General features: G+C 40.4%; 1 protein-coding gene across 2 annotated transcripts in view; it reads left to right on the forward strand.

Annotated features, from left to right (window-relative positions):
* The window catches only part of LOC147458133 (uncharacterized), a 65,183-nt gene that overhangs the window by 34,504 nt on the left and 6,219 nt on the right, over positions 1-24,460 (forward strand). Inside the window, exon 2 of one of the 2 annotated variants that reach the window (XR_015188019.1) lies at positions 12,976-13,061. Coding sequence is in view for 1 of the 2 variants with exons in the window: in XM_086511762.1 (XP_086367888.1) it covers positions 290-1,321 (1,032 nt within the window). In the remaining variant the exon portion in view is untranslated. Of the gene's footprint in view, positions 1-289; positions 2,447-12,975; positions 13,062-24,460 lie in introns of those variants that run through there. The other variant, XM_086511762.1, reaches the window with a different exon arrangement.

Raw genomic sequence — 24,460 nt, forward strand, 5'->3', positions numbered from 1 at the left:
ATGACTTTGATATATTCTTCTGTGGGCATTATATAATTAAGTAGCCATATTCTCTGTGATCTGTCTTCCTGATATTTTAATCAGCTCGATCAGTCTAGTTTAGACACACATGGGTTCATATATTCTTGCAGGGCTTGAGCCGGCCGCTCTAAATGTCGCACGTATATTGCTAAGTGATCCATCGCGTCTGTATTGCTTATAATTAAACGGCAGCTTGATCAGTATTATATGACGTAGTTGGCGTTGTCTTAATTTTCTAATTAAGAATGCTTGCATTTTGTGACAACAGATGACAACAATGGCTCTGCATGAGCTGCCACTCCGAGTGATCGATATCCCTGCAACGCTTGCTACCACCGGGGGAATCCGCCTCACCCAACCAATGGATTGGGATTTCCATATCCTGTCTCATACATGGAGTGCAGAGATTCGCGATTTGTCCAAGAAAATCGGAAAACTGACGAAGCCAATGGGCGTCGAGTACAGTGCTGCAGCTTACAATGTTGCTTTCGAAAATGCTAATTTCAAAGACGATCCTGAGTCCAGCGAAGCTTACAAGCAGCTGAGAGAATTTTTCATTCTGATGATGAAGGATGGAGTGAAAAGGATTTGGTTGGACGCCCTGTGTATTGATCAAACAAGTAGAGATGAGAAAAGTCGGGAGATTGCTCGCATGGCGGACTACTACAGTAGGAGCAAAGGGTGTTACGTTCTGACTTTTGGTGTTGGCCGCGGTTATAGGCTTTGGAGTGGCATTAAGGAAATGATGCCCAGGTGGTTTCAAAGGGTGTGGACACTCCAGGAGTTTCTACTCCCTAAGAAATTGACCTTCCTGGTGGAAGGCTTGGATGTACAACTGGTTCACATGGTGAAAGATTTAAGCTCTACACTATGGAACTCAAAGTTGGGCTTCTGCAAATGCGGCATTCCCTCGGATTTGCTGGAGTTCGACCCTCCTTCCATTCGTCAATTATTTCTGGAGGGGGCAAAAGGAGCTGCGCCGCCGCCCAAATATAAAGATGTTGTTGATTCCGTAGATGGTGTTTGCCCAAGATGTAACAAGGGTATGCTGGTGAGGGGGCCAAGTTGTGTAAATGAAACGCAGATTCACTTCATCGAGAGGGAAGCATACCTGTTCATAGTGCGAGCCGGTATTGCAATAGGAGAAGGATCAACAAACAGGAAGCACGAGGAAATGTTGTGCGGTCTGTTTGGCATGTTGGAAGCTGGTAAGGTGGATCCACGGTTGGTTATCCTGAAGATTGGGGAGCGCTTCTGCTCCCACTTTCCCACGCGGAGGATAGAGTGTTGTCCATATTAGGGCTTTTAGGTGTGAACTTGGAAAGTAACAAGCAGCTAAGAGCAAGAAGGACCTTGGAAGAACAGATCATTGAAGCAGCCCAGAAGCTTCATCCGGACACATTAGTTCTGCTGTTTGCCACAGATGGAGTGGGTTATCCCACAGTGGGAATGTCATGGGCTCCCAATTTTCGGGACAGCTGGGAGTCGCTTATTTGCAGGTGGAACGACAATTCTCATTGTCGCATTGATCGTGATACCAGAAGGCCGTGGGTGGGCGGGATTCAACGCTTTGACAGGAAGGTGGAGGTGGTAGGGGTAGGCACAGCTGGGATTAGGGTAGCATGCAAGAAGGTGAATGGTTACGTGAGCGCAATCGATGTCTGCAAGGGCGTCCAAGCGGACGTGGATGAGCAAAGTGCAATTGTTGATGCAGCCACCCACGGTCTGTTTTGCAGCAATGGCGAACGGATGATGTCAATGCAGGCCAGCACCTGGATGTTTGACGCGGTGCCGTCAGAGAAAGGTGAAAGCGATCACGCAAAGTGCAGAGCTGTAGACGGGAAGTTTCAGATCATCTATCTAGTGAGCACAAGCGACAACCATTCGCGATTGAGCGTGACAGTGGCTAGTGAGATGCTTCCTGGAGATGCAAACACGAAGGTGGGAAGAGCGCTAGCAGGATTTGATGTGTGCATGGTGCTACTGGGGCGCATCGAAGAGGATGGCATGGTGCAAAAAAACTTTCACAACTTAAAATCGTCGGCGGTGGGTTCGGCAGAGATTTGAGCAAGTACGTGAAGGTAGAATACAGTACGTGTAGCCATGCAGGGGAGCTGGACAACAACGAAGAAGAAGAGCGGCTGTTCCTGGTTTTGTAAGGTGCTGGTTTTGTAAGGGGCACCTGTGCCCACCCATGGGAGGTCCTCCGGTGCCCCCACATCTCCAGCTAGACCTTTGCAAGGCCCTTCATGATCGTTTGCCATACCCATAATTCCAATCCGCCTCACACCTTAATCTCAAATATCTCTAATCCCAGCTACGACGAGCTAGACTATGCAGTTATATGTGCGGTATACACACTACATACTCCTAGTAAGAATGTGATATTCTCATAAAGTTACCATGCGTTCCTAACATTTTTCAAAATTTTATATATTTTGGCCCTTAACTCCGGGTCGAATGTATTCGACCCGGAGTTAAGGGTCCTTAACGGGTCAAATATTCGACCCGATAATTCACTAATTTCAAAGATTTAGTTCAAACAAATTTTTGTACATTTTCATATTCTTTAAATTGATAGAGGTCAAACAACACTTGAAAAAAACTTGGAATGTTTCTAGGTTATGGATTCCATCTTCAACCTTATGCTTTGAAAAGATTTTACAATTTTGTCACACTGCTGCCAATTTTCTCAAATATCAACTTAAGAGCACTTAGAAAACATTTTAGAGTGTACTTCTAGTACTTTTAGTCATGTTTCCATTCTTTTAATGGATAAGGCATGTTCATATTACATGTCCACCTTTAGAGCTCTTGGTCTATAGCTTTTTTTTATTGATTTATTATTTTCAAGTTATATATATATATATATATTATTTTTTTTCTAAAATTTGTATCATCAATATTTTTATTTTCTTTTTAAAAAATACTACATTTTTTTTTCAAAATTGACTGCCTCGGACTTGCCCTTATTTAACCTTATGCGAAAACCCACCCCCCATCCTACACCCTCCCTGTAATTCTCTAAGTTTTAAAGGATCCTCTCTCTCTCTCTCTCTCTCTCTCTCTCTCTATTCTCTCTCTCCTTGGACTCTTCTCTCTCTCTCTCTCTCTCTCTCTCTCTCTCTCTCGTTCCACGTCCGTACGACCCCACCTCCCCTCCTCACCTCGAGCATTGGTGTTGCTGCGCTCGCTTGCTCCACCCCTATGCAAGGCACTCCAGATGCACAAGAGCCATGTCATCATCCTCACCAAAGAGCTATGCCATGTCCTCGAGCGTTCGCCCCTTTGTCTCTAACACCAGCACCCACAATGAGCTTGCACTTCGGGGTAGAGGAAAAAAGCTGAGGGACAGAGAACTGGGGTGCATGGCCTTCTGTTTGCAGGATTTCAAGGCATCCGTTACTCCCGAGGTGCGATTGATATAGTCGGACGCCAATTATCGGGGCACTGATATGTCTTTGCATGTTTGCAATACATGCACTTCAACAGAGTCCTCTTCACAACTCCTCTACTATGCTCCTGTAGTCACTCTCAAAGATTTATTTTGACATTAACTATTATAATGATTTATACACTCTTGAGGGTGTTAGGAGAAAATGATGTGCATAATCATCGTTCTCGACCCCTTCCTCTAGTTCTACTTCTGCGTTGCAATGCCCTCCTTCGTCTCCCCTTCTTTCGTCTCCTTCACGTCCCAAATCACCAAACTACGTACACACACACACACACACACACACACACACACACACACACAATGTCTTTGATAGGCGCTCACATATGAGCATACATCTCGGAGGGAAAACATCACGACCAATTGCCTCCTTTGTCCCCCCCCCCCTCTTGCTCTGCCCCTTCTGCTTTACCATGTACGCACGCACCCACTCTCCTGTGGCAACATCACCTCCCACAATGGCTCGCGCTTTTTGCAGAGAGAGAAATGCCTGCTGAAAAGCCGTCAGATTTATAGCTAATAAAATATCTCCCTTTCACTTCATACTTGACACCTGGCTCTCCTTTTCCCTCCCTTTTCTTTTTCTTCTTTGAACATAATAAAGAATCTCTAGTGATTCCCATGAAAAAGACATGCGTGCGACCCTTTGCACCCAAGAGTACTCTCATATCCTCTTTTCAAAGGAAAACTAGAGTATATCTGTTTGCAACTTTTAGATTTGATATTTTTTTACCTTCACTTTAATTTTACCACTAGCCTACGGCCTTGAAATTTCCCAAGAGAGGATTGCATTATATTTTTTAGTATTTAGAAATACATTTTTTTTAAGGACCCTAAAATGGTGAAATTTTTGATCCATAAGGGTTCCAACCTAGTGTTAAAGCCTCCCAAATTAGCTTAAGAGCAAGGTTCATCTTGCCTTTAGGACCTAAGAGTGATTGTCTCCATGCATGCTTTCCCAAGAAATTCCTAACATCCTTTCATACCCATTGCACTACACAACAAGTTTTAGACTCTTTTGCACTTTGTGAAGATTTGTGCAAAAATTTTGAACTCACCTAAAGATTTAAGGAAACCAGTATTTATGGGAAAATATCTTATTTTTACATGTGATAATATTTATCCTATCCATTTTTTATTAAAATATCACTTTTTTAAGAGAAAATTGACATAATTGATAGCTCGTAAAATTTTGAGGTGAAAGAATTTTGTGATTTATTTAAATGCAATTTTTAACATGTCGTGCATGACTATTTCATGTGGACTTATTTGCTCTAACACTTGCCACATATTGTACTTATAGTAATAAAAATTGTCTTTTATTCCAAAAAAATATGTATTAGCTAGAAGATGATTTCTATAAGTTTAATGAACCAATATTGTGGCCATAAAATTTGAAACTGGGAGGGTTCTTCTTCTCTTTCATCTCTAGTATCCAGGTAAGCTCTCTCTCTCTCTCTCTCTCTCTCTCTCTCTCTCTCTCAAAGATAGAGATTGATGACATATATGATGTAGAGGCCCATTCGACACTTCATGTGATACTAGGAAGGACATATAGCCTTTGTAGGGTCCCTTCCTCTTATTTTTATTGTATCCTACTATGGATGGCGTGTGCAAGCTACACCTTACCGCTAATTAGTAGTAGTTTTCCACTAGGATTTTCAGTCCTATTATTACTACGTTTGGACCTTTTTTGTTGTACCTTTTACGGCATTGTATCACATAGTCGGGGATTGCAATTGGTTGGTCTCGTGAAGTGATTATATTTATATCATTGCACGAAAAAAAACTTGACTTCTCAAAGAAAGTTTAATAAAAACACAAACTTTTTATATATCATTATTAGCTTCAACGCCATATTTGTACAAAAATAAAAATGTTAAATTAAAGGTTGAATAAAAGAGCACAATATTTGTACTCTTACGATAAAATAAGCAATAGGGGAATGTGACGTAATTAAGAGTGGGCATTAAACCAGGACTTAGCCATCGCATGTGAACGTGATGGATAGAATTATTATTCTTGTTTGGAAAGCACATGACGAGGGTGGGTATGCCGAGCGAGGTATGGGCGGTTCTAGGCATTCTTGAGCTCTCGTTTTTTTACAGTGGTATCAGAGCAGGGAGCAATAGCCATAGTTTCTTCCTCTAACTAGTGTCTGCGGCCATAGTCTCTCTCTCTCTCTCTCTCTCTCTCTCTCTCTCTCTCTCTCTCTCTCTCTCTCTCTCTCTCTCTCTTTGTGTGTGTGTGTGTGCGCGCGCGCCACATAACAATAGCATAAGGGGAGCATCCAGAGGTGCATCTCCCTCTCATATACGGACAAGACAACAGATGCATGCCACTCTTTTTTCCCTTGGTCGTCTGCTTGGCGTGGCCATAGGTCAAAGGCTTAAAAACTAGCACGAGCGTCCTGAATGCCAACAAGCAAAATCGGGCACCCCCGCCATCATTGCAAGTGCACCTACAGGCAAGACCCCATATAGGAGGCGCCACCAAGCTCGAGCTTGAGCTCAAGTCGCACTTAAAGAGCATCAAAGCAAAGGAATCAACATCAATACTTTCAAGGTACGCAACATAGCTAGAGTTTACAAGCATAGCAAATCTTTCACATGTGTACGAGACTAGCAGTGTATGAGCATTGATTGATCGACACTCTTGATAAAATCCATCTTTGACACACTTCAAGAGTGTTCTATATATTTGTGCATAGCTTTGTTGGCACACTTTTTTCCATATTTTTCAAAGTTTTAAAGTAAGTTTTTTTTTTCAAAAAAACAAAAGACCAAAATCAAAACCAACACAAATCAAGATAAAAACATGCATGGTATTGAGGACATGGGTGATGAATGAGATGTACCTTCTCGTGAGCACCATGACCTATTAGAACCAGAAGTAGAAAATATTGAACTGCAGTTGAAAACTTTCTTTAATGCTTTACACACTATTAAAGACCAAATCATCAATATAACCAAGTTCATGCAAAAGGTCGTGGCGTAGTCTTTTGTGACATCTGATCCAAGTATGCCTTCCACATCTAGGGATGTTGGAATCATGAATAGAGAAACTGCTATACTTCCTCTCAAAACTCATTTAAGATCTAGAGAAAACCTCGTCCTCAAAGATATGAAACCTCCTCAATTCAATGGTGAAGAAAGGGATAGAATAAAGATTCAGTCTATACTTTCTTGCAAAAATGGCAAGACCTTCATAGGTTAAAAAATACCACACCCGAATACCAAGCGTTAGAGGCTAGTCTATTGTTGGTTTGTAAGGGGCACATGTGCCTGTATGGGAGTCCCTCTGGTGCCCCATTAGAAAATTTTGGAGGTCATTTGGAGGGCCTTATTGAAGAGAGAGAAAAGAAGCTGCAACCAATGAGCAGCAACTTTACGTAACGTGAAAATGCATGGAAAATATCACAAAAATGAAAGAAAGCATTTTAAAATATTGAGATTTGTCCCATTTTTGTAAGGTAACTTCTTCATCTCACAAAGTAGGGCCCACTGTCAGTAGCCGTCAAGTTGTTGAGACCTGACTCTACTGATTGATAGCTAACTTTCTCCCTTTATTAAAAGATATCCACTCTCTTTATGAAAGGCTTTCAAAATTCATTCTCCCTCCATTATAGCTATGGCTTCGTCTTCTTCCCACCCAAGAAGTTCTGAAGGTTGCTCTACACTGTCCCCAACTACCCTCACCATTACTGTGTCAAGAAGACCATGTAGTAGCATAAGCACTATCTCAATCTCAAACTCTCTCACTACAGATAATAGCTGGCAAGAGCAGAGGATAAGCAAAGGCTTTTGGGTTCTTATGCAGCCAAGAAGGAGAAAAAGCTCGAAGGCAACAAATATGTTTCGTTCTGCATGGAAAGCAAGAGTTTTGGATTTCAAAGTCGAGGTTGGTAAGAAGACTGTGAAGGTCTTTGTTCAACATGTTTTCACTCACTCTGATGTGATTGCTAATGGCAGCGATGTTTCCATGGTGCATAATCTACGGTGCAATTGTGAGTTAATTATTTAGCACTCCTGTATAAATGTTATCTTACATTTCAAATGTGAATATGTTTTCTTCTTCTCTTATTACAGATATTTAATCAGGTTATACATCTGTTTGTATTTGTTTCTATTCTTTTACATTCACAGATGTTTATCCTTCCTCATACAAGGAATGAGAGCCACTGGAGTGCATTATAGGTCTAATCTCTGTGGCCCATGCTCATATTGGGGTTTTGTAGTATGCAAGCAAAACTAGCAAAAGCCTTGCAGACGAGGGTATTTTCTTCTATGACCATTTCTACCAACTCAATCAAAGGAACCAGAGAGGAGCGTTGGTGAAGGTTTCACTACCAACCAACTGGAACTCCGTGGATTGGCCCGTTCTCGACACAACAATGAGCGAGGCATTGAGGAGCAGCCTCTATAGGGATGTCAGAGGTCTCTTCGAAACTGTACCCACTAAATTGGTGAAACTTGCAAAGTTTTGTCATGTTGGTCTCTTTGTTGAGTTATTTCATACCTGCAATGTAGATGTTGCTAAAACTATGATGCTCTGCAAATCATCTGATTCCCTCTTGTGTGATAAGCTTCTTGATCGAGGGTGGTATGTGAAAGAAACAGATGGCATATGTTGCAAGATTGCTCTTGACACTTTCATTGTCAAGTATATGCTTGTGACACTGACACTAATAATCTCCTTTTGATACAAGCAGATGGCATATGTTGCAAGATTTCTCTTGACACTTCCATTGTCAAGTATATGCTTATGACACAGAAACTAATAATCTCCTTTTGATACAAGCATTCTCCCCTTGTTGAAGGTTGCTATGTGCCTATGGATCAAGAGGTAGTAAGTTTAGCAAACAATGTTATCATAGACGTGGAAGTGGTGACAAAGACCTAAATCTTATGACAATTATTACAATAAGGTAGCAATGCAATCTTTTACAACTTCGACATGACATAGTGGAGGAGATTGCCGACATTGACTCCATAAACTTTTATTTTTTGTTGGGCGGACGAAGAGTAATGCAACGAAGGGAGAAGCATTTCTCGTGTGGAGATCTTTCTGGCCGTATTCAAATCGTGCCCATGTAATCTAGCCTGAATGGCTTCATCGAAATGTAACTTTTTTGACTAGCTTAATCTTAATATCAAGTGTTTGCTCACAGCTCTCTCTCTCTCTCTCTAAAAACAGGTACAACGAATCATTATGAAGTGTATTTACAAGTAAAAATTATGGGATGCGTAAGCGGCTTAAATAAAGTTACAACAAATATGTGATCCTGCTATTAATTTTGTATTAAGAGCTCTCTCTCTCTCTCTCTCTCTCTCTCTCTCTCTCTGTGTATTCGAAACACATAGACAGGTAACAGTATCAGTTTAATGTATAAAAAATGAATTACTAAGTACATTTGTAATTACAATTTCCGATGTGCTCAATGGGCTTAAGTACATTCCTTGCAGGTATGGGACCAAAATGTCCTCTATGTAAAAATTGTGAAGATGTCCTTCAAATAAAGGTGGGGAAATAATAGTGCCGGGTGGATTAAGTAAATCTTTATGTGTTGAGTCATCAATCAATAAAGTATTGAGAGCATCATAAGGCACATTGATCTATTCAAAGGGCTTGTAGAAAAGTGGTACATGAGCTTTAGTGGGGTGGAAATGTCCCGCAATGGTAACACAATTTCTTTGACTATACACAAAATAAAAATCCGATCTCTGAATTTCAGTCAAACTGCAAACTATGGAAACAAGGGGATTCAAGTTTTTTGATGCTACATTGAAGATCAGATAGCAACCCTAAACCGTGGAATCAAAAAATTCAAAAATTCCTTTGTGCCTGGTCGAATTACTCTGAGATTTCCCAAGCGAAAACTACGTAAATTGGAGATTTCTGTAGGTATAATGTACGGCTGTGGTAGAAGCAACAATCCATTGAGATCCAAAATAATTAGTCTCTACAACCATTGTGTGCATACATATAAGTAGTGAGAAACAAAAAAGAGTATATTATTTAAATACAATGGATATTATCAAAACAACGATATCTACTTGAAACAAGAGTCCATATTGGTCATGTCTAATGTTGAGTGTCAATGTTCCCATTTGCATTGCCAAAGGTATCCATCTCTTGTGGTTGTGCACTACAGGACTTATGTTTCCATGGCCGAATGGTTAACTTGTTCTGCTGTATGTTCTTGGCTTTGATTTGCAACGTTGGCCTCTTCCTCTACATGGCCTAGACACTCTATCTTCTCTCGTCTCTGAAGAGATCTTCACATCAGCAATTACTGGAGCTTGGACTCCCTCATATTGATCATGTGCCTCATCCTGTGTCACAATAATAGGCACTCCCTTATCCTCCTCTACTCGGCCTAGACCTCTATTGCATTCTTCGGCTCTGAAGAGCAGTTTACATCAGTATTTTCAAGAGCTTGGTTTACTTCACATTGATCAACTCTAGCTTCTGTTTCAGCCGCTTCAACTATAAAGCAAATTGGTGTTTGTTCCTCTAATATTGGGTCAGTTTTAGGGATTTGGTTTCCAGTGGTGGAAACTGGCATGACTTCCTCATCACCGGTCATTGTTAAAGCTATTATATGGTCGTCGAAAAAACTGTCTTCTGCATCTAAAACTCTTGGAGTTGAAAAATATAGTAGATGTTGAATAATTGATGCTTGGTACCTTTGTAAATATTCCAAGGTATAATTTTCCATAGTATTCGACAAAATTAGGTTAACTTGTAGTCAATATTTCAATTAATAATAGAACCAAGTTGGTCCAAACCATAGAACGGAAATACCTTAGACATAAATGGATTCAAAGCAAAAAAAACTCTGTAGTATGTACTCTGCGTGGAGAAGACATTTCCAACGACAAGAATTCAGATCTCTTTGATTAGGCACTTCGACAACTTTAAAGGTTGCTTTGTAGAGTTCATGATTTCCACAAAGCTTTCCATAGACATGAAGTAATCTTTTTACACATCTATGAACAATGAAAGTTATTTGTTATTAACAATATTGAGGTCATCATCCATAGCCTAAATAAACACTCAAGCTTATATCAACACTCACACTCTTATCTCTGAATGTGTTCCTCGTATGGAGTTGATAGTCCATACCATTTGTTTGTCCAATTCAATGCATACAAGGCTCCAATGATTATTTGATTTGTATAGAAACACCAGAGTAGTGACCTGAAGCATTTTGGACAGTGGGTAAACCATCTCTCCAATGTGCGCCATGAGGGGTGTTTTTAATTCGGAGTGGCATAGACAACTGTGGATCTAAAATATGTATTTCAGTATGGGTTTGTTGAGGGAGTAGGCTCTTTATTAAGCTACAATCAATAACAAGGATTTAATTAGTGACCAAATACAAAAGTAAAGGATCTTAAAGCTAGAGAAGGGCACTTACTTTACGCATAAATAAACAATAGAGTCTATAATTTGTGCATTGGGATCTTTCAAAATCCCAATATCAACATAATCTAGAGCTAATTGTTGAGTACCATCAACAAGGGGAATGGTTTCTAGCAGTCCTTCTTTCATGGAATGTAAAATATCGTTGTTAAGTCTGTGGTAACTAGCCCATAATTTCTCTTCTATGCCTCTTCATCAGCAGCAGTAGTCTGTATCTTCTTTAATTTTTTTGCTTCCAGTAACGTCTTTTTTCTTGCTCAGCTCTGGCCATGGTGTTTACATCATGAGTAACCTCATGAATCTTAACCCCATGCTCCCATTGACCTGGTGGTATTAGCAATATATCCTTCATTTTAGGGTGAGTAAACTCATTAGAGATTGTGAGCTTATCGTATCTCCAACGTACTCTCTTGAGCGTCTCACTGTCCTTGTCCATTATTGTGACACGGTGAGCATGAACAGCAACAATGGTGATATCATTAAAGTATTCTAGTTAAAAATCTTCTGCTGCTTCTTGAAGACAGAGCAGAGCAACAGCCTTCCATCTCATTGTACCAACACATGCTTCCTCATCACAAATTTGCCTTACTGCTTTTTGGAAAGGAAGTTTAGGGACACAAAGCTCAATATATTTCAGAGCTTTTTTGATCTCTTTGAATAAACCCATGTTTCTCTAAATATTTTTCATTCTTGGTCCCTTCAATATCTTCACTGGTTTACCTGGTATTTTCTTCTTACTAGCAGACCTCCACATGATTTCTTTGCAAGCCCTAGTTATTTCCCTGCCTTCCTTGTTGTTGCCTTTGTTCTTGCCATTCCATTGTAAGAGAAAAATGCAAGGGATCTCTCTCTCTCTCTCTCTCTCTCTCTCTCTCTCTCTCTCTCTCTCTCTCTCTCTTTGTGTGGATCACGACGCGCGGGCTCAAAATTGAGAAGGGAACATAGCCTATCGCGCGCCGTGCTCCAATTCAAGTATTCTCTCTCTCTCTCTCTCTCTCTCTCTCTCTCTCTCTCTCTCTCTCTCTCTCTCTCTCTCTCTCTCTTTGTGTGGATCACGGCACGCGGGGTCAAATTTGAGAAGTGAACATAGCTTATTGCACGTCATGTTCCAATTTGTGTATTCTCTCTCTCTCTCTTTCTTCTCTCTCTCACATCAACAAACACTCTAGGAAGTATCAAATACAAAGTAAATTACTAAATAAAAGCTTTTACAATATATCGATGTATAAGCTTTTGGTATTGTGGATCACGGCGCGCGTCAAGACTTTTCAAAGGATTATTTTGACTAAAGCGCATCGTGATCCTCAAAAAAATTCTATATTTCAAATGTCTTATATCTTGCAACTATTTCTCTCTGTCTATATGTCTATCTTCCATACCATTTTTATCTAAACTAGCTTAGTTTACATGATCATTATGTCTAAATTTTGGCTGAGTTTTAAACAACAAGCTAGCCAAGTCATAATACCTCTCTTGGTGAATAAACGCGGTTTGAAATGAGTGTACGAGGCCGATTCTCCTAAGTGCTGCTTTCAATGGGTTGAAAACGCTTAAAGGAGCTCGTTTGACCTTAGTAGCTCTTCACTCTGTGTCTTTAGCAATATCAATTGCGCGCCTTGGTTGCAGAGGTCGTTTCAGATGATGCAAATCTCTTTGGTAAGGTCTCTCTCTCTCTCTCTCTCTCTCTCTCTCTCTCTCTCTCTCTCTCTCTTTCTTTATGTCTCTCTCATCATGAATCCATGTGTGCATTGGTTACCATAAATAGTACCCGTATTTTTTGATTGTAGAAAAATCTTTATTGTGGTCGTACCAGCCATTTATTGCATGTCTTGCTAACACATGTAGAATATTATTTGGTGTGCTTCATGAATAACACTAATGGTAATATCTATTATTCTATTGAAAGGAGAGAGAGAGAGAGAGAGAGAGAGAGAGAGAGAGAGAGTAACTTAGTAAAAGGGAGAAGAGAAATCATTTTCAGAAGCAAATAGATACACACACACAGAGAGAGAGAGAGAGAGAGAGAGAGAGAGAGAGAGAGAGAGAGTTAAAAGGCCTCTGCCTCCTTCAAGGTGCAGGAATCAGAAGCGTGAAGACCAACAGCGACGTTCCCAGCCCTGAATCTCTATTCCAAGAGCAATGTCTAGTCCTGACAAAGGTAAAGGCAATCTCTTACGCCTATTTGGTCCATAGTTTAGTTGTGTCTAAGAATTGTGCTACAAAATGTGAAAGGCAATTTAACATTGAACGTTACAAAATTGGATCACGACGCGCCAGTAGTTTTGTGGAGTTTCGTTTATGTACTCCGCGCGTCGTGATCCACTTTTTAAGTGTATAAGGTTTTTTTTTTTGAGTATAAATTCTTTAATGTTTTGGTAGCTATTACTGTGAAAAAAGCAGGTATCGTATTATAAATACGTATATGATTATTACATACTGCTTGCTTTTGGTACTTTCCTTTGATTGCCGTTTCTAGATCAGACATGAAAATTGCAGGAGACCTTACCTTGTCCAAATGATTGGCTTTTGCTCTTCACAACTATAGAGCAATTTTGCATTTGATCAATCATTATGCAGGGCAAAAGTTTAGAGACCCTTCACACAAACCATCAAAAGATGCATATATGCTAATCACGGTGTGCCAGTAGTTTTGTGGAGTTTTCTTTATGTACTCCGTGTGCCACGCATGATCCACTTGATTGACTTTTTCTCTTCACAACTATAGAGAAATTTTGCATTTGATCAATCATTATGCAGGGCAAAAGTTTAGTGACCCTTCACACAAACCGTCAAAAGATGCATACATGCTAATCATTTTGTGTTATTGTCTATATGATCAGATACTTGTGAAATACCTAGCTATTGTTTGTTGAAATCTTATATGATCATAAGATGCTCTTCTTTTTATTTATATTTGAAGAAACTTATATTTCTCAATATGAAATAAATGGCAGGATTAAGATCTCATAGGAGGAAGAGGCAAAAAATAGATCTCGAGCGCATCGTTGGCCAAGAAAACGTTTCGAAAAGACTTTAGGAGCTGTTAAAAACTTGAATGAAGAGGAATGTAGACTTGACAGAACCCATTGATATATCTAGTGCAGAGCCTTGTTACCATATACATGTGGTAGTGATGTGTGTGAACACACTAGGACCGTCGGGGCATTTTTTTTCTCTTTAGGAGGTTTTTTTCCCGTGCATTGTATATACGCCCATCACTCTAGGACTATCTATCTTTCCATTGCACACTAAGTAATACACTCTCCATTGTGTGCCTTGAGCTTCCTTCGCCTTCTCCAAGCTGTGTGTGTTTCTCTGCAACCCTAATTCCAACAATTGGTATCAGAGCAGGTTGCGTCCTCCCGGGCTTAGTCGCCAGCTGCTCCAGTATACGCTTGCTCACTTTCTCCGATTTCAGTGAGCTTTGGCGAGCGTTCGCAGGTCGACAAATACTTTGGGAGAGATCGAAGAGCTTGATCTGCTCAGATTTTTGATTTGGGCACATTTCAATCTCCGTTTCCACTACAGGCAGTGCTGCACAAGCCATTTTGTCATTTTGTGCAGAGTTTCTGTCAGTGCCATTTTCTGCATAACAAGTGCCTTATTGTCTTCTACGGTTTGTGCTATATAGCACAGGTTGTTCCCGCTCCGTTTCTCCTATTTTCGGGTAGTTTTTACATCAGGTGCAACATTTACCATGGCTGACAACAACAACACAGATGTGTTCAAGATGTTTTTTGCTAAGGATAGGTTGGATGGGGACAGTTACCTTATGTGGGCTTATATGATGCAACACGTTCTTGTATCAAAGGGCGTTTGGAATATTGTGCAGGGCATTGATGTACGTCCTGGTTCGGAGGATGTAGGCGATGTTGAGGATGTTGCAGGTCTTGCTGCAACGATTGCTGCTGTTAGAGTTGTTTTGCCTACGGCAGAACAAGCTCGTTGGGATGTTAAGGATACGCATGCTCATGCATTAATTACATTGTCTGTGACGCGCATCATTGTTGCTCACATCCGTTCAGCGAAATCTGCAAAACAGGCTTGGGATATTTTGGCTGGTCTTTATGCAAGTCGCAATGAGGCTAAAATTGCTTTGCTACGTAAAGAGCTGGAGTCGAAGATTATGCATGAGGAAGATGATATGGACACTTTACTTGCTAGTGTCAAGGATATCAAATGAGTAGCTTATTTCTGCAGGTGAAGTCATTTCAGACAATTCCCTTGTGCAGACTGTTCTTGATGCCTTATCAGATTCTTACCAGACTTTTGCTAGTACTTGGAGACTTATGACCCAAGGAAATCCAGAAGTTGTCAAGTTTGATGCATTATGCACATTGCTGTTGCAAGAGTCACTTTCCAGAAAAAACAAGACTAGACAGCGTGCAGTTGAATAGTCTTTTATTGCTTCTCAAAGAAAGGGTGGTAACAACAATGCAGCCACTTCTTATGGTTTTGCTACGAGTGGCAAAAATTCTGTTCCTAATGCTTCTGCTGGCAGCACTTCGTCTGGCAATTCTGGTGATAAGTGTAAAAAGAAGATGTGTTGCCATTATTCTAAAGCTAATGATCACTTGATCAAGTCGTGTCCTAAGTTGAAGGCCAAAGAGGCTAAGAGGAAAGAGGGTGGTTTCACTGCAAATGCTGGTTCCACTACAAATGCAGCCATTGTTGAGTCTTCTGTGAAAGGAGACTGTGATGCTGATGTTGATGCAGAATTTGCTTTTAGCACAGAGTGCACTTACAATCTTGTTGTCCATGATGCATGCTTGTCAGTTGCTGCAGATTCACATGTGTGGTATTTTCACAGTGGTGCTACAAAGCACTTTACCTCATATCGTGAATTGTTTACCTCTCTCTCGTCTGTCCCTCATGGGAATTCTGTCACTTATGCCAACAATGCCTCTTATCCAGTTCAGGGACTTGGAAAGATTGTGCTTACTGCTGCAAATGGCAGTTCCTTCACACTTGTTGATGCACTTTATGTACCTGGGATTAAGAAGAATCTCTTGTCTGTATCCGCACTTGCTAGACTTGGACTTGTAGTCAAATTTGTGGATGACAGATGTACAGTTCATGATCTCAGTTTTGGTGATGAAATTGTTGCATCTGGCCTTTTGTGCCGTGGGCTGTATAAGCTCACTTTGTATGACAAGTGTGGACAAAATTTTGCAAATGCTGCAAAACTTTGGTATCCACGTTTTGGTCATCTGAATTTTTCCAGTTTGCTGCGTTTGCAGAAATCTGATATGGTTGCTTCTTTGCCGCCTCTTGAAGCACCTGTCAAACATGTTTGTGAAGGCTGTATTTTGGGTAAGATGCAGCGTTCTAAGTTTCCAAAGGAAGGTTCAGTTCGGGCCACATGCAGGTTGCAGCTTGTGTATAGTGATGTTTGTGTCGCCATGCAAACTCCGTCCTTGGGAAATTACCTGTAATTCGTGACCTTCATTGATGATTACTCCAGGCATGCATGGGTATTTCCGCTTAAAGCGAAGTCCGAAGTTTTTATGTGCTTCAAACAATTTTTGGCTATGGCTAAAAATGTCTCGAAATGTACTATGGACACCCTCCGTTCCAATCGAGGGGGGGAGTATATGTCTCATGAATTTAATGCATTTCTGGCTAGTCGTGGGATAAAACACCAATGTACAGTGCCTTATACACCTCAACAAAATGGTGTTGTTGAGAGGAAAAACAGGTCACTGACGGAAATGGCACGATGTATGGTCAAAAGTCAAGCTTTGCCGCATTCTTTTTGGCTTGAGGCCATCATGTGTGCCACTTATGTACTTAACATGTGTCCTATGAAAGCTTTGCAGTCTATTACTCCATATGAAGCATGGCATGATAGAAAGCCTTCTATTGAGCACATGCATGTTTTTGGCTGTTTGGCATATGCTTTGGTGCCACAAACGCAGCGCAAAAAATTGGATGATAAGGCTGTCAAATGTATTTTTGTTGGTTATAGTGCTGAAAGCAAAGGTTACAGGTTGTATCATCCGCAAACAAAACGTATTCTGGTTTCTCGGGATGTAGTGTTTGTAGAAGATTCTGTTCAGCCCTTGTTGTCATGTACTAGAGACAGTAATGTAAGCTCACAAAACATTTATGACACTTTGTTACCTCTTTTTAGTGGTGCAAATACGAATGTAAGTTCCAATGAGGCAAATGTACAGCCTATGGGGTTTCTGAAAATGTTACAGATCGGCCTATTACTGATGCAGATGTCCATGATGTACTTGATGAGGAAAGGGTTGAAAATGAGCAGGCTAGAGGTATGCCAAAATGGCTGGTGCACACTTTGCGTGACAATAAATTGGATGCACCTTTGTCTAGTCGTACTCGTTCAGGCTCTCGCCGTGCATCTTATGCATCAGATTGTTATGCTTTGGCTGTGTCTAGCTTACCTGATGTTGAGGAGCCTCTGTCTTTTGATGAAGCACAGAATTCAAAAAATTGGATGGCTGCCATGCAATCAGAATATGATGCACTTATAGAAAATGACACATGGACTTTATGTGATTTGCCTCCTAGCAAAGAGGCCATTGGTACGAAGTGGGTTTACAAGTTAAAATGCAAGCCGGATGGTGAGATCGATCGCCATAAGGCTCGACTTGTTGCAAAGCGTTATGCACAACAAAAAGACATTGATTATGAAGAGACTTTTTCTCCCACTTGTCGTATGACTACTGTGCGTTTTCTATGTGCATTGGTAGCTCATTTTGGTTGGGATGTACATCAATCAGACATTGTTACTGCTTTCTTGAATGGTGACATATTTGAGGAAGTTTATGTAACGCAGCTCGCGGTTTTGTCATAAAAGGACAAGAGGACAAAGTGTGAAAATGTAACAAGGCTTTGTATGGGTTGAAGAAATCTCCTCGTACTTGGTATGAGAAAGCTGACACTCATTTGGTCAAACAAGGCTTTCGTAACAGTCCAACAGAAAGCACATTGTATGTAAAGTGTGAGGGTGATGTACTTCTCATTGTGGTTCTTTATGTTGATGATTTGCTGATCACTGGACCAAATGAGAGACATATTGCTGAATTTAAGGCTGATTTGAATGCTACTTTCAAGATGAAAGATTTGGGGCTGTTGCATCATTACTTGGGTATACAGTTTAAGCAGTGTGATGGTGGTATTGCCTTGTGTCAGAAAAGTTACATAGAGACATTGCTATGTAAGTTTGGACTTGAGGATTGCAAACCTATTGTTGCCACTCCCATGGAAACAGGTTTGAAGTTGAGTCTACATGATGCTGACGATCTTGCTGATGTCACTCTTTACCAAACTGCTGTTGGCTGCCTTATTTATGTATGCAACACGAGGCCGGATATTCAGTTTGCAGTCTAATAGGTCAGCAGATTTATGCATAGCCCAGGGTCTAAGCATTGGCAAGCTGTCAAGAGGATTTTCCGCTACCATAGTGGCACTTTACATCTTGGCTTATTTTATCCCAAGGGGGGATCATTTCCGCCAGACTTACATGCTTTTTCGGACTCAGATTGGGCTGGTTGTTTTGACACGCGAGTGTCCACAAGTGGTTTTTGTTTCATGCTTGGCAGTTCATGTATATCATGGTTGAGCAAGAAGCAACCTACTGTGGCCACTTCGAGTTGTGAGGCTAAGTACAGGGCAGTCTTCACAGCTACGGTTGAGTGTGTATGGCTCAGACGCCTTATGGCTGATTTGGGTGTTGGACAGGACACTGCCAACACTATCCACATTGACAGTCAAAGCGCATTGGCAGTTGCGAGAAACCCAATTTTTCATGCTCGCACAAAGCATATTGAGGTGCATTACCACTATGTCAGGGAGAGGCTCTCAGCAGGACGGACCAGCTTGGCTTATGTGCCAACATAGGACAACCTTGCAGATCTTTTCACAAAGGCATTGTCTCGTGAGAAGCTTGAAGCTTTCCGCAAAGCTTTGGGCTTACTCCCCTTTGTGGATTGATTCTGTCCTCAGGGCATGGCACTTCCCTTTACTCATGTGCCAGCTCTCGTTCACCGTATCACTCCAGGGGGGATTTGTTACCATATACATGTGGTAGTGACATGTGTGAACACACTAGGACCGTCGGGGCATTTTTTCCCTCTTTAGGAGGTTTTTGCCCCCATGCATTGTATATACGCCCATCACTCTAGGGCTATCTATCTTTCCATTGCACACTAAGTAATACACTCTCCATTGTGTGCCTTGAGCTTCCTTCGTCTTCTCCAAGATGTGTGTGTTTCTCTGCAACCCTAATTCCAACAAGCCTGCCATGAGTTTGGAGGAGCTTGATACTGATCCATCTGTCAAAATGTAGTCCCCTTCTAATCCAAAATTTACTTTACTGAACTCACTTAAGATAAATGTGGATTTTTTCAGCACCTACTTTGCAGAGTGCCCAATGTGTTGCAACAATCCCAATGAAAAAAGAGGCAATTATTTATGAAGACCCATAGAATGATTGATGAAAGGCCTTTAAATTTTGGAGTTTCTTCTAGGGTTGGTGATAAGTTTGACTTGGTCTCCTGCATTTTTAATGCTCCATTTAATCTTGATGTGTTTATAGCTGAATAGAGTGAACGTGCATGGGAGGAGAGAAGTTTGAGCTTCATACTCAAGAGGGCAGGGTTAATGTTGCTGAAATGGTGGTAGTCCATTTAAAAGACCGTGATCCTAAAAGACAGTCTTTTAGGAAGTACAATCAGCTGCCTCTTATGTAGAGACCGCATCGGTGCAGCTTACATGAACGAGAGTGCAAGCTGGTTCAAGCATCCTTTGGATTTCTAATATTTTTAAATCGATTATTTACAAGTTTTATGAAAGATCCTAAGGAGGTCATGGAGGAGCACGATTTACCAACAGATGAAAAAGAGTAAAATAATGAGGAATACATTGAAGTGGCGGAGATAGAGGAGTCCATTGATCTTGAAGAAGAAGCAAAAGAGGTGGAACGAAGCAATCTTCTCTCAGTGAAAACCTCAAATATCAAGCTACCTCTAGATGTGTCAGGTTTCAATGAGCGGCAAGCCGCCTTAATTCTACCTGGAGTGCCAGAGTTTAAATTTGGAGATAGCTCATACATTTTTCTTCATGATATACAAAGTATTTTTTGTTTGCGGGAGGACTTTGCACTGGCCACTATCTGCAAGTATCAGGAGGAGAGAAATGGATTTGTTTCAGATGACAGTAGTGATGACGAGGCAATGGAGATCTCCAGTAACCCACTTGGCTTAAATGGAATGTCACAAGAGGGGAATACTGCAATTTATGCTTTCAAGACATTATCTCGCTTCTTAGGTGGTCCAATGCTGCCACAAACAGTAGACAAAGTTATCCTCGTCGACGAGGTTTTTGGGAGAGAATGTTTTGGTTACTCACTAGGATATATTGGAGGCCGTGCAACATATCTTTAGGGAAAGAAAACCCTACTGAACTCTTAGAGTATGGCAAACACTTAATGATCAGATACAAGGGCGAGGTTCCAAATGATATTTGCAAATCATCAAAAGTTTGAAATAGTTGTGGTACGTATTGAATTTAATTCTACAGGCATTTGTGGTACATCCGATCATCTAAACGCTAATTCTCTTGTTCCACCGATGATTGGCATATTGCATTGTCTCCCTCCACCTCATTTGACTTTCAAGAGCTAGAGTTGTTGAATGTGTCTACTCGCTTTCTTTTTTGAAGTTGCAAATGCCTGATTGCCTATACGGTTGCTGAAGAGGCCAATACTTTCTTTTGTTGCATGCGGTGAATGATTCTGCGATAAAACCACTGAAATAACTCCTTCAGAGTGTTTTCCTTATTTCAAGAGCCTCCATGATGTGTGTGTTTGAAGAAGGCATTTCTAGCCGTCTAATGAGACTTCTCCAAGCCCTAGGTGTTCCATATACATGGATTTCCATACTTTTGAATGAAGTATGGCAAATGATTAAAAAAAATGTGTTGCAAAACAAGAAAATTTATTTAAAAATTTAAACACAAACTTAGTATTTTGACTATCTGAGGTGCTTTGAATTTACCATGTAATGAGTGATTTGAGTGTCAGTCCATTTTGTCTTGAAGGATTTTTTCAGTAGCTGAAGGTTCTGTTTAAACTTGCTGAGATTATTGTGTGACCAATTATCATTCTCAAACATTTGAAATATGTGTCAATGGAACGCCACACATCACCCTTTGCATTGCGAGTTGGTGGCTCTTGGTCTTTCACTACTAAATGAAGTTTTTTTCAGTGCATATACTCAACTTTGCTAATGTAGGTAGAGTGATATACTCTCCCTCGCTTTGTTAGCTTCACATCTTTCATACCTTGAGGTTTAGATAGAAAACGACGTTCCTTGACCCCACCTAAACACAAACTTAGTAATTTGACTATCTGAGGTGCTTTGAATTTACCATGTAATGAGTGATTTGAGTGTCAGTCCATTTTGTCTTGAAGGATTTTTTCAGTAGCTGAAGGTTCTGTTTAAACTTGCTGAGATTATTGTGCGACCAATTATCATTCTCAAACATTTGAAATATGTATCAATGGAACGCCACACATCACCCTTTGCATTGCGAGTTGGTGGCTCTTGGTCTTTCACTACTAAATGAAGTTTTTTTCAGTGCATATACTCAACTTTGCTAATGTAGGTAGAGTGATATACTCTCCCTCGCTTTGTTAGCTTCACATCTTTCATACCTTGAGGTTTAGATAGAAAACGACGTTCCTTGACCCCACCTATGGATGGTTTGCAGGGTACATCTTTCTCATTGGTTAACCTTTTTCCGTCCCGTTGGATTTTCACATCGCCCCCATGTAGACCAATGTCTGACAAAACTAGTTCCAAAGCCTCTAGAGCAACCTGTCGTTCAGCTGACTTTTTAATTTTCCAAGCAAACCCAATGTACATATATACCAACTTCTCTACAATTCGGCAGAGACCATGCATGTACAAACATGGACATTAGCAAGTGGTATATTCAAAATTGGTTGGAAATTAGAGTCTTGATTGTGATGAGTAGGAGCCTTTCTCCACCACTTTGGGTCCAGCACTTTTGCAGGCTCCATGCAATACAAGCATGGAGACTTTGCCATGGCACCCATTCCACAATTATACATACACTTCAGTATTTTAAGGTCACGTGCAAGATGCCATTGAGCTTGAAAGTCTCCTCTCCCATCTACAGCCAGTACCTCTCCTAGATTCATTTGCCTATCAATGATATCTAGAATAGGGGTTTGATGGAACACCCAGAATAAAATGTCATGGTCTTCTTTCTTTACCTGCAATATTAATCCTTATGAGACACAAAAAATAAATCTAAACCTTACGTACAATAGAGGGCTTGCTAGAGCTGCAAAAATGGAAATAACTGGATTACCTGAAATGCACCAAGCCACCATATGTTTTTTTTTAATTGAACACTGAAGTATGAAGGATCATCAATGGGACATTTGGAAAGAGCCCTATTCATTAATGTGATTGTAACTCACTCTAGCTTCTTCTCTTTAAGAATCTCACACTCATCTAGCTTCAAAACAAAATGTAGAACGCCACCTGTCTCTTTGAATGTGATATCGTAGAACTCTACCATTCTAGTTTGCAACAAAGTCAGGTCCATAAAGTTATTGTTGTACTCATCATAAGTGACAGTAGCTCCTTGTGAGCTATAAATATTTTGAAAATTAATGGACATCCAATGAAGTCGGTCGGTTCATTATTGAGCTGGAGTCTTTCCCTCCAAACACTTGCAGCTGTTGGTAAAAGCTGACTTTATTCCCTTCTTCACAAACATGGAAGAGATAGACTGTTGAATAGCTCAGTAACCTCTTTTATCAATGCCAAGGGAGTCCAATGTACCCTATGTTTGCTTGGCAGGCACTGCATTCTTTGAAATGAATCTATCAACGCATCTCGTTGCAAAACCTTAAGCTTTTTGTCATGCATTATATCCTTTGCAAGACCACTAGTTATAAATGGCTTTAACTGCTTTCCTACATTGGCCTTCGGGTCTATGTTTCTTTGTCTGGATAGATAGAATCTCTACAAAGAAAGCATGCCTAACATAAGCAGAAACTTAGATAAATTTAAATTAATTAGATAGTTCACAATGCTCACCTCAATGCTTTGATTCTTTTCTTAAGGCCGCCAGAGCCTACCTTCAACGTTTCAAGATTCCATAGTTTCTTTTTTCGCACACGAGTGCCTAACATTGTCTCTTTGTTTTGTAATATCCATACCTTTGTTCGCAAGACCTATGATCCTTGTGTGTGCTGCATTACAATCTTTTGTTCCTCATAATGCAAGTTATAAAGTCTCTGAATCTCATCTACTTGGTGCTTCACCGTGTCTTTATAAGTTTTTGATTTGCTGTTTAGAGTTTTAAAGTAGCTAAGCAATCCATTCTCTCCATTACCTGCAAAGGTCAATAAGTTAGTGGGATTTGAAAATGCAGGGAAAGCATTGGTTATGGGATTCAATGGATAGAGTGAGCCTTTTGTCCAAATATCTAAGTGTTTTGCTCTCTTTACTCTGAGTCTCTCTGTCATGATCGGTGTCACTTTGATGTTAGTTTTGCCTTGCTTACACGGTGGTGTATATTGGGGATCCAAGTCAATGTGTAGATGATAGAAGGGTCTTTTAAGGAGGACATTTGTGGGGGTGGAAGAAGAAGCCATGTATGCGACAGTGCAAGAAAGGGAGGATTTCTTTGAGGTCAACACACAAACAGTGAGAGAGTAAGGAAAGAGCAGGCTTGGAAGGATACGTCTTTTTTCCTTTTAGTCATAAATTCCACGTACAAAAAACTCTCTCCAATTCTATGAAGTTCATTACATGCAACTGAAAATGATTTATTCTTCAATCATCACGGCCGTTATGATGTTGTGGCAAGAATCTACTTGTAAGTACACTTTTTAAATGGTTATTCCAAGTTTACAATTGCTTTTACCACACCTATTTTCTAGAGAGAGAAAGTCAAAATTCTATTTTTCTTAGAAGGCCCTCTAAATGATGTCCAAAATTTCCTAATGCCTACATCTCTTGCCGTGGACCTTTGCAAGGCCCTTCACGATCGTTTGCCATACCCCAAATTCCAATTTTAATTTCAAATATCTTAAGCCTTACTATCTAGACTATGCAGTATGTGCCTTCTACAAAAGGGTTTCAAGGTTTCTAAGTTTTAATTACCCTCAATATGCACCTTACATGAAATAAATATGACCAATTGATTTACTTCTTTGTGTTATTTAAATAACCATAGCAAGATGAGCTAGAGTAGCAGTTGCATAGAAAACATAAAAAACATAACAGAAATAGGAGAGTCAAAAATTGTTGAGGGCCGATGTTATGAGGCTGGCCCCCCTCAAAAGGAATATGTATTTCTTATGCTCTACACCATAACAGTCATGGCTAGAGCTAGAATACAACAAAGGAACCTTTGGTTCTCAGGATCTCCATATCCGTAGCAACTTGGTGGCTTACAGAGGTTTGCATCAAACGTTTTCCTCTTCTCAATCCCTCAAATGCGACGCGGGTAAAGAGGAACTAGCAGGGAAAAGGAGTAGAGTATATT

This window comes from Adiantum capillus-veneris, chromosome 5, assembly GCF_014529385.1.
Source record: "Adiantum capillus-veneris isolate H3 chromosome 5, ASM1452938v2, whole genome shotgun sequence".
Classification (NCBI taxonomy): Eukaryota; Viridiplantae; Streptophyta; class Polypodiopsida; order Polypodiales; family Pteridaceae; genus Adiantum; species Adiantum capillus-veneris.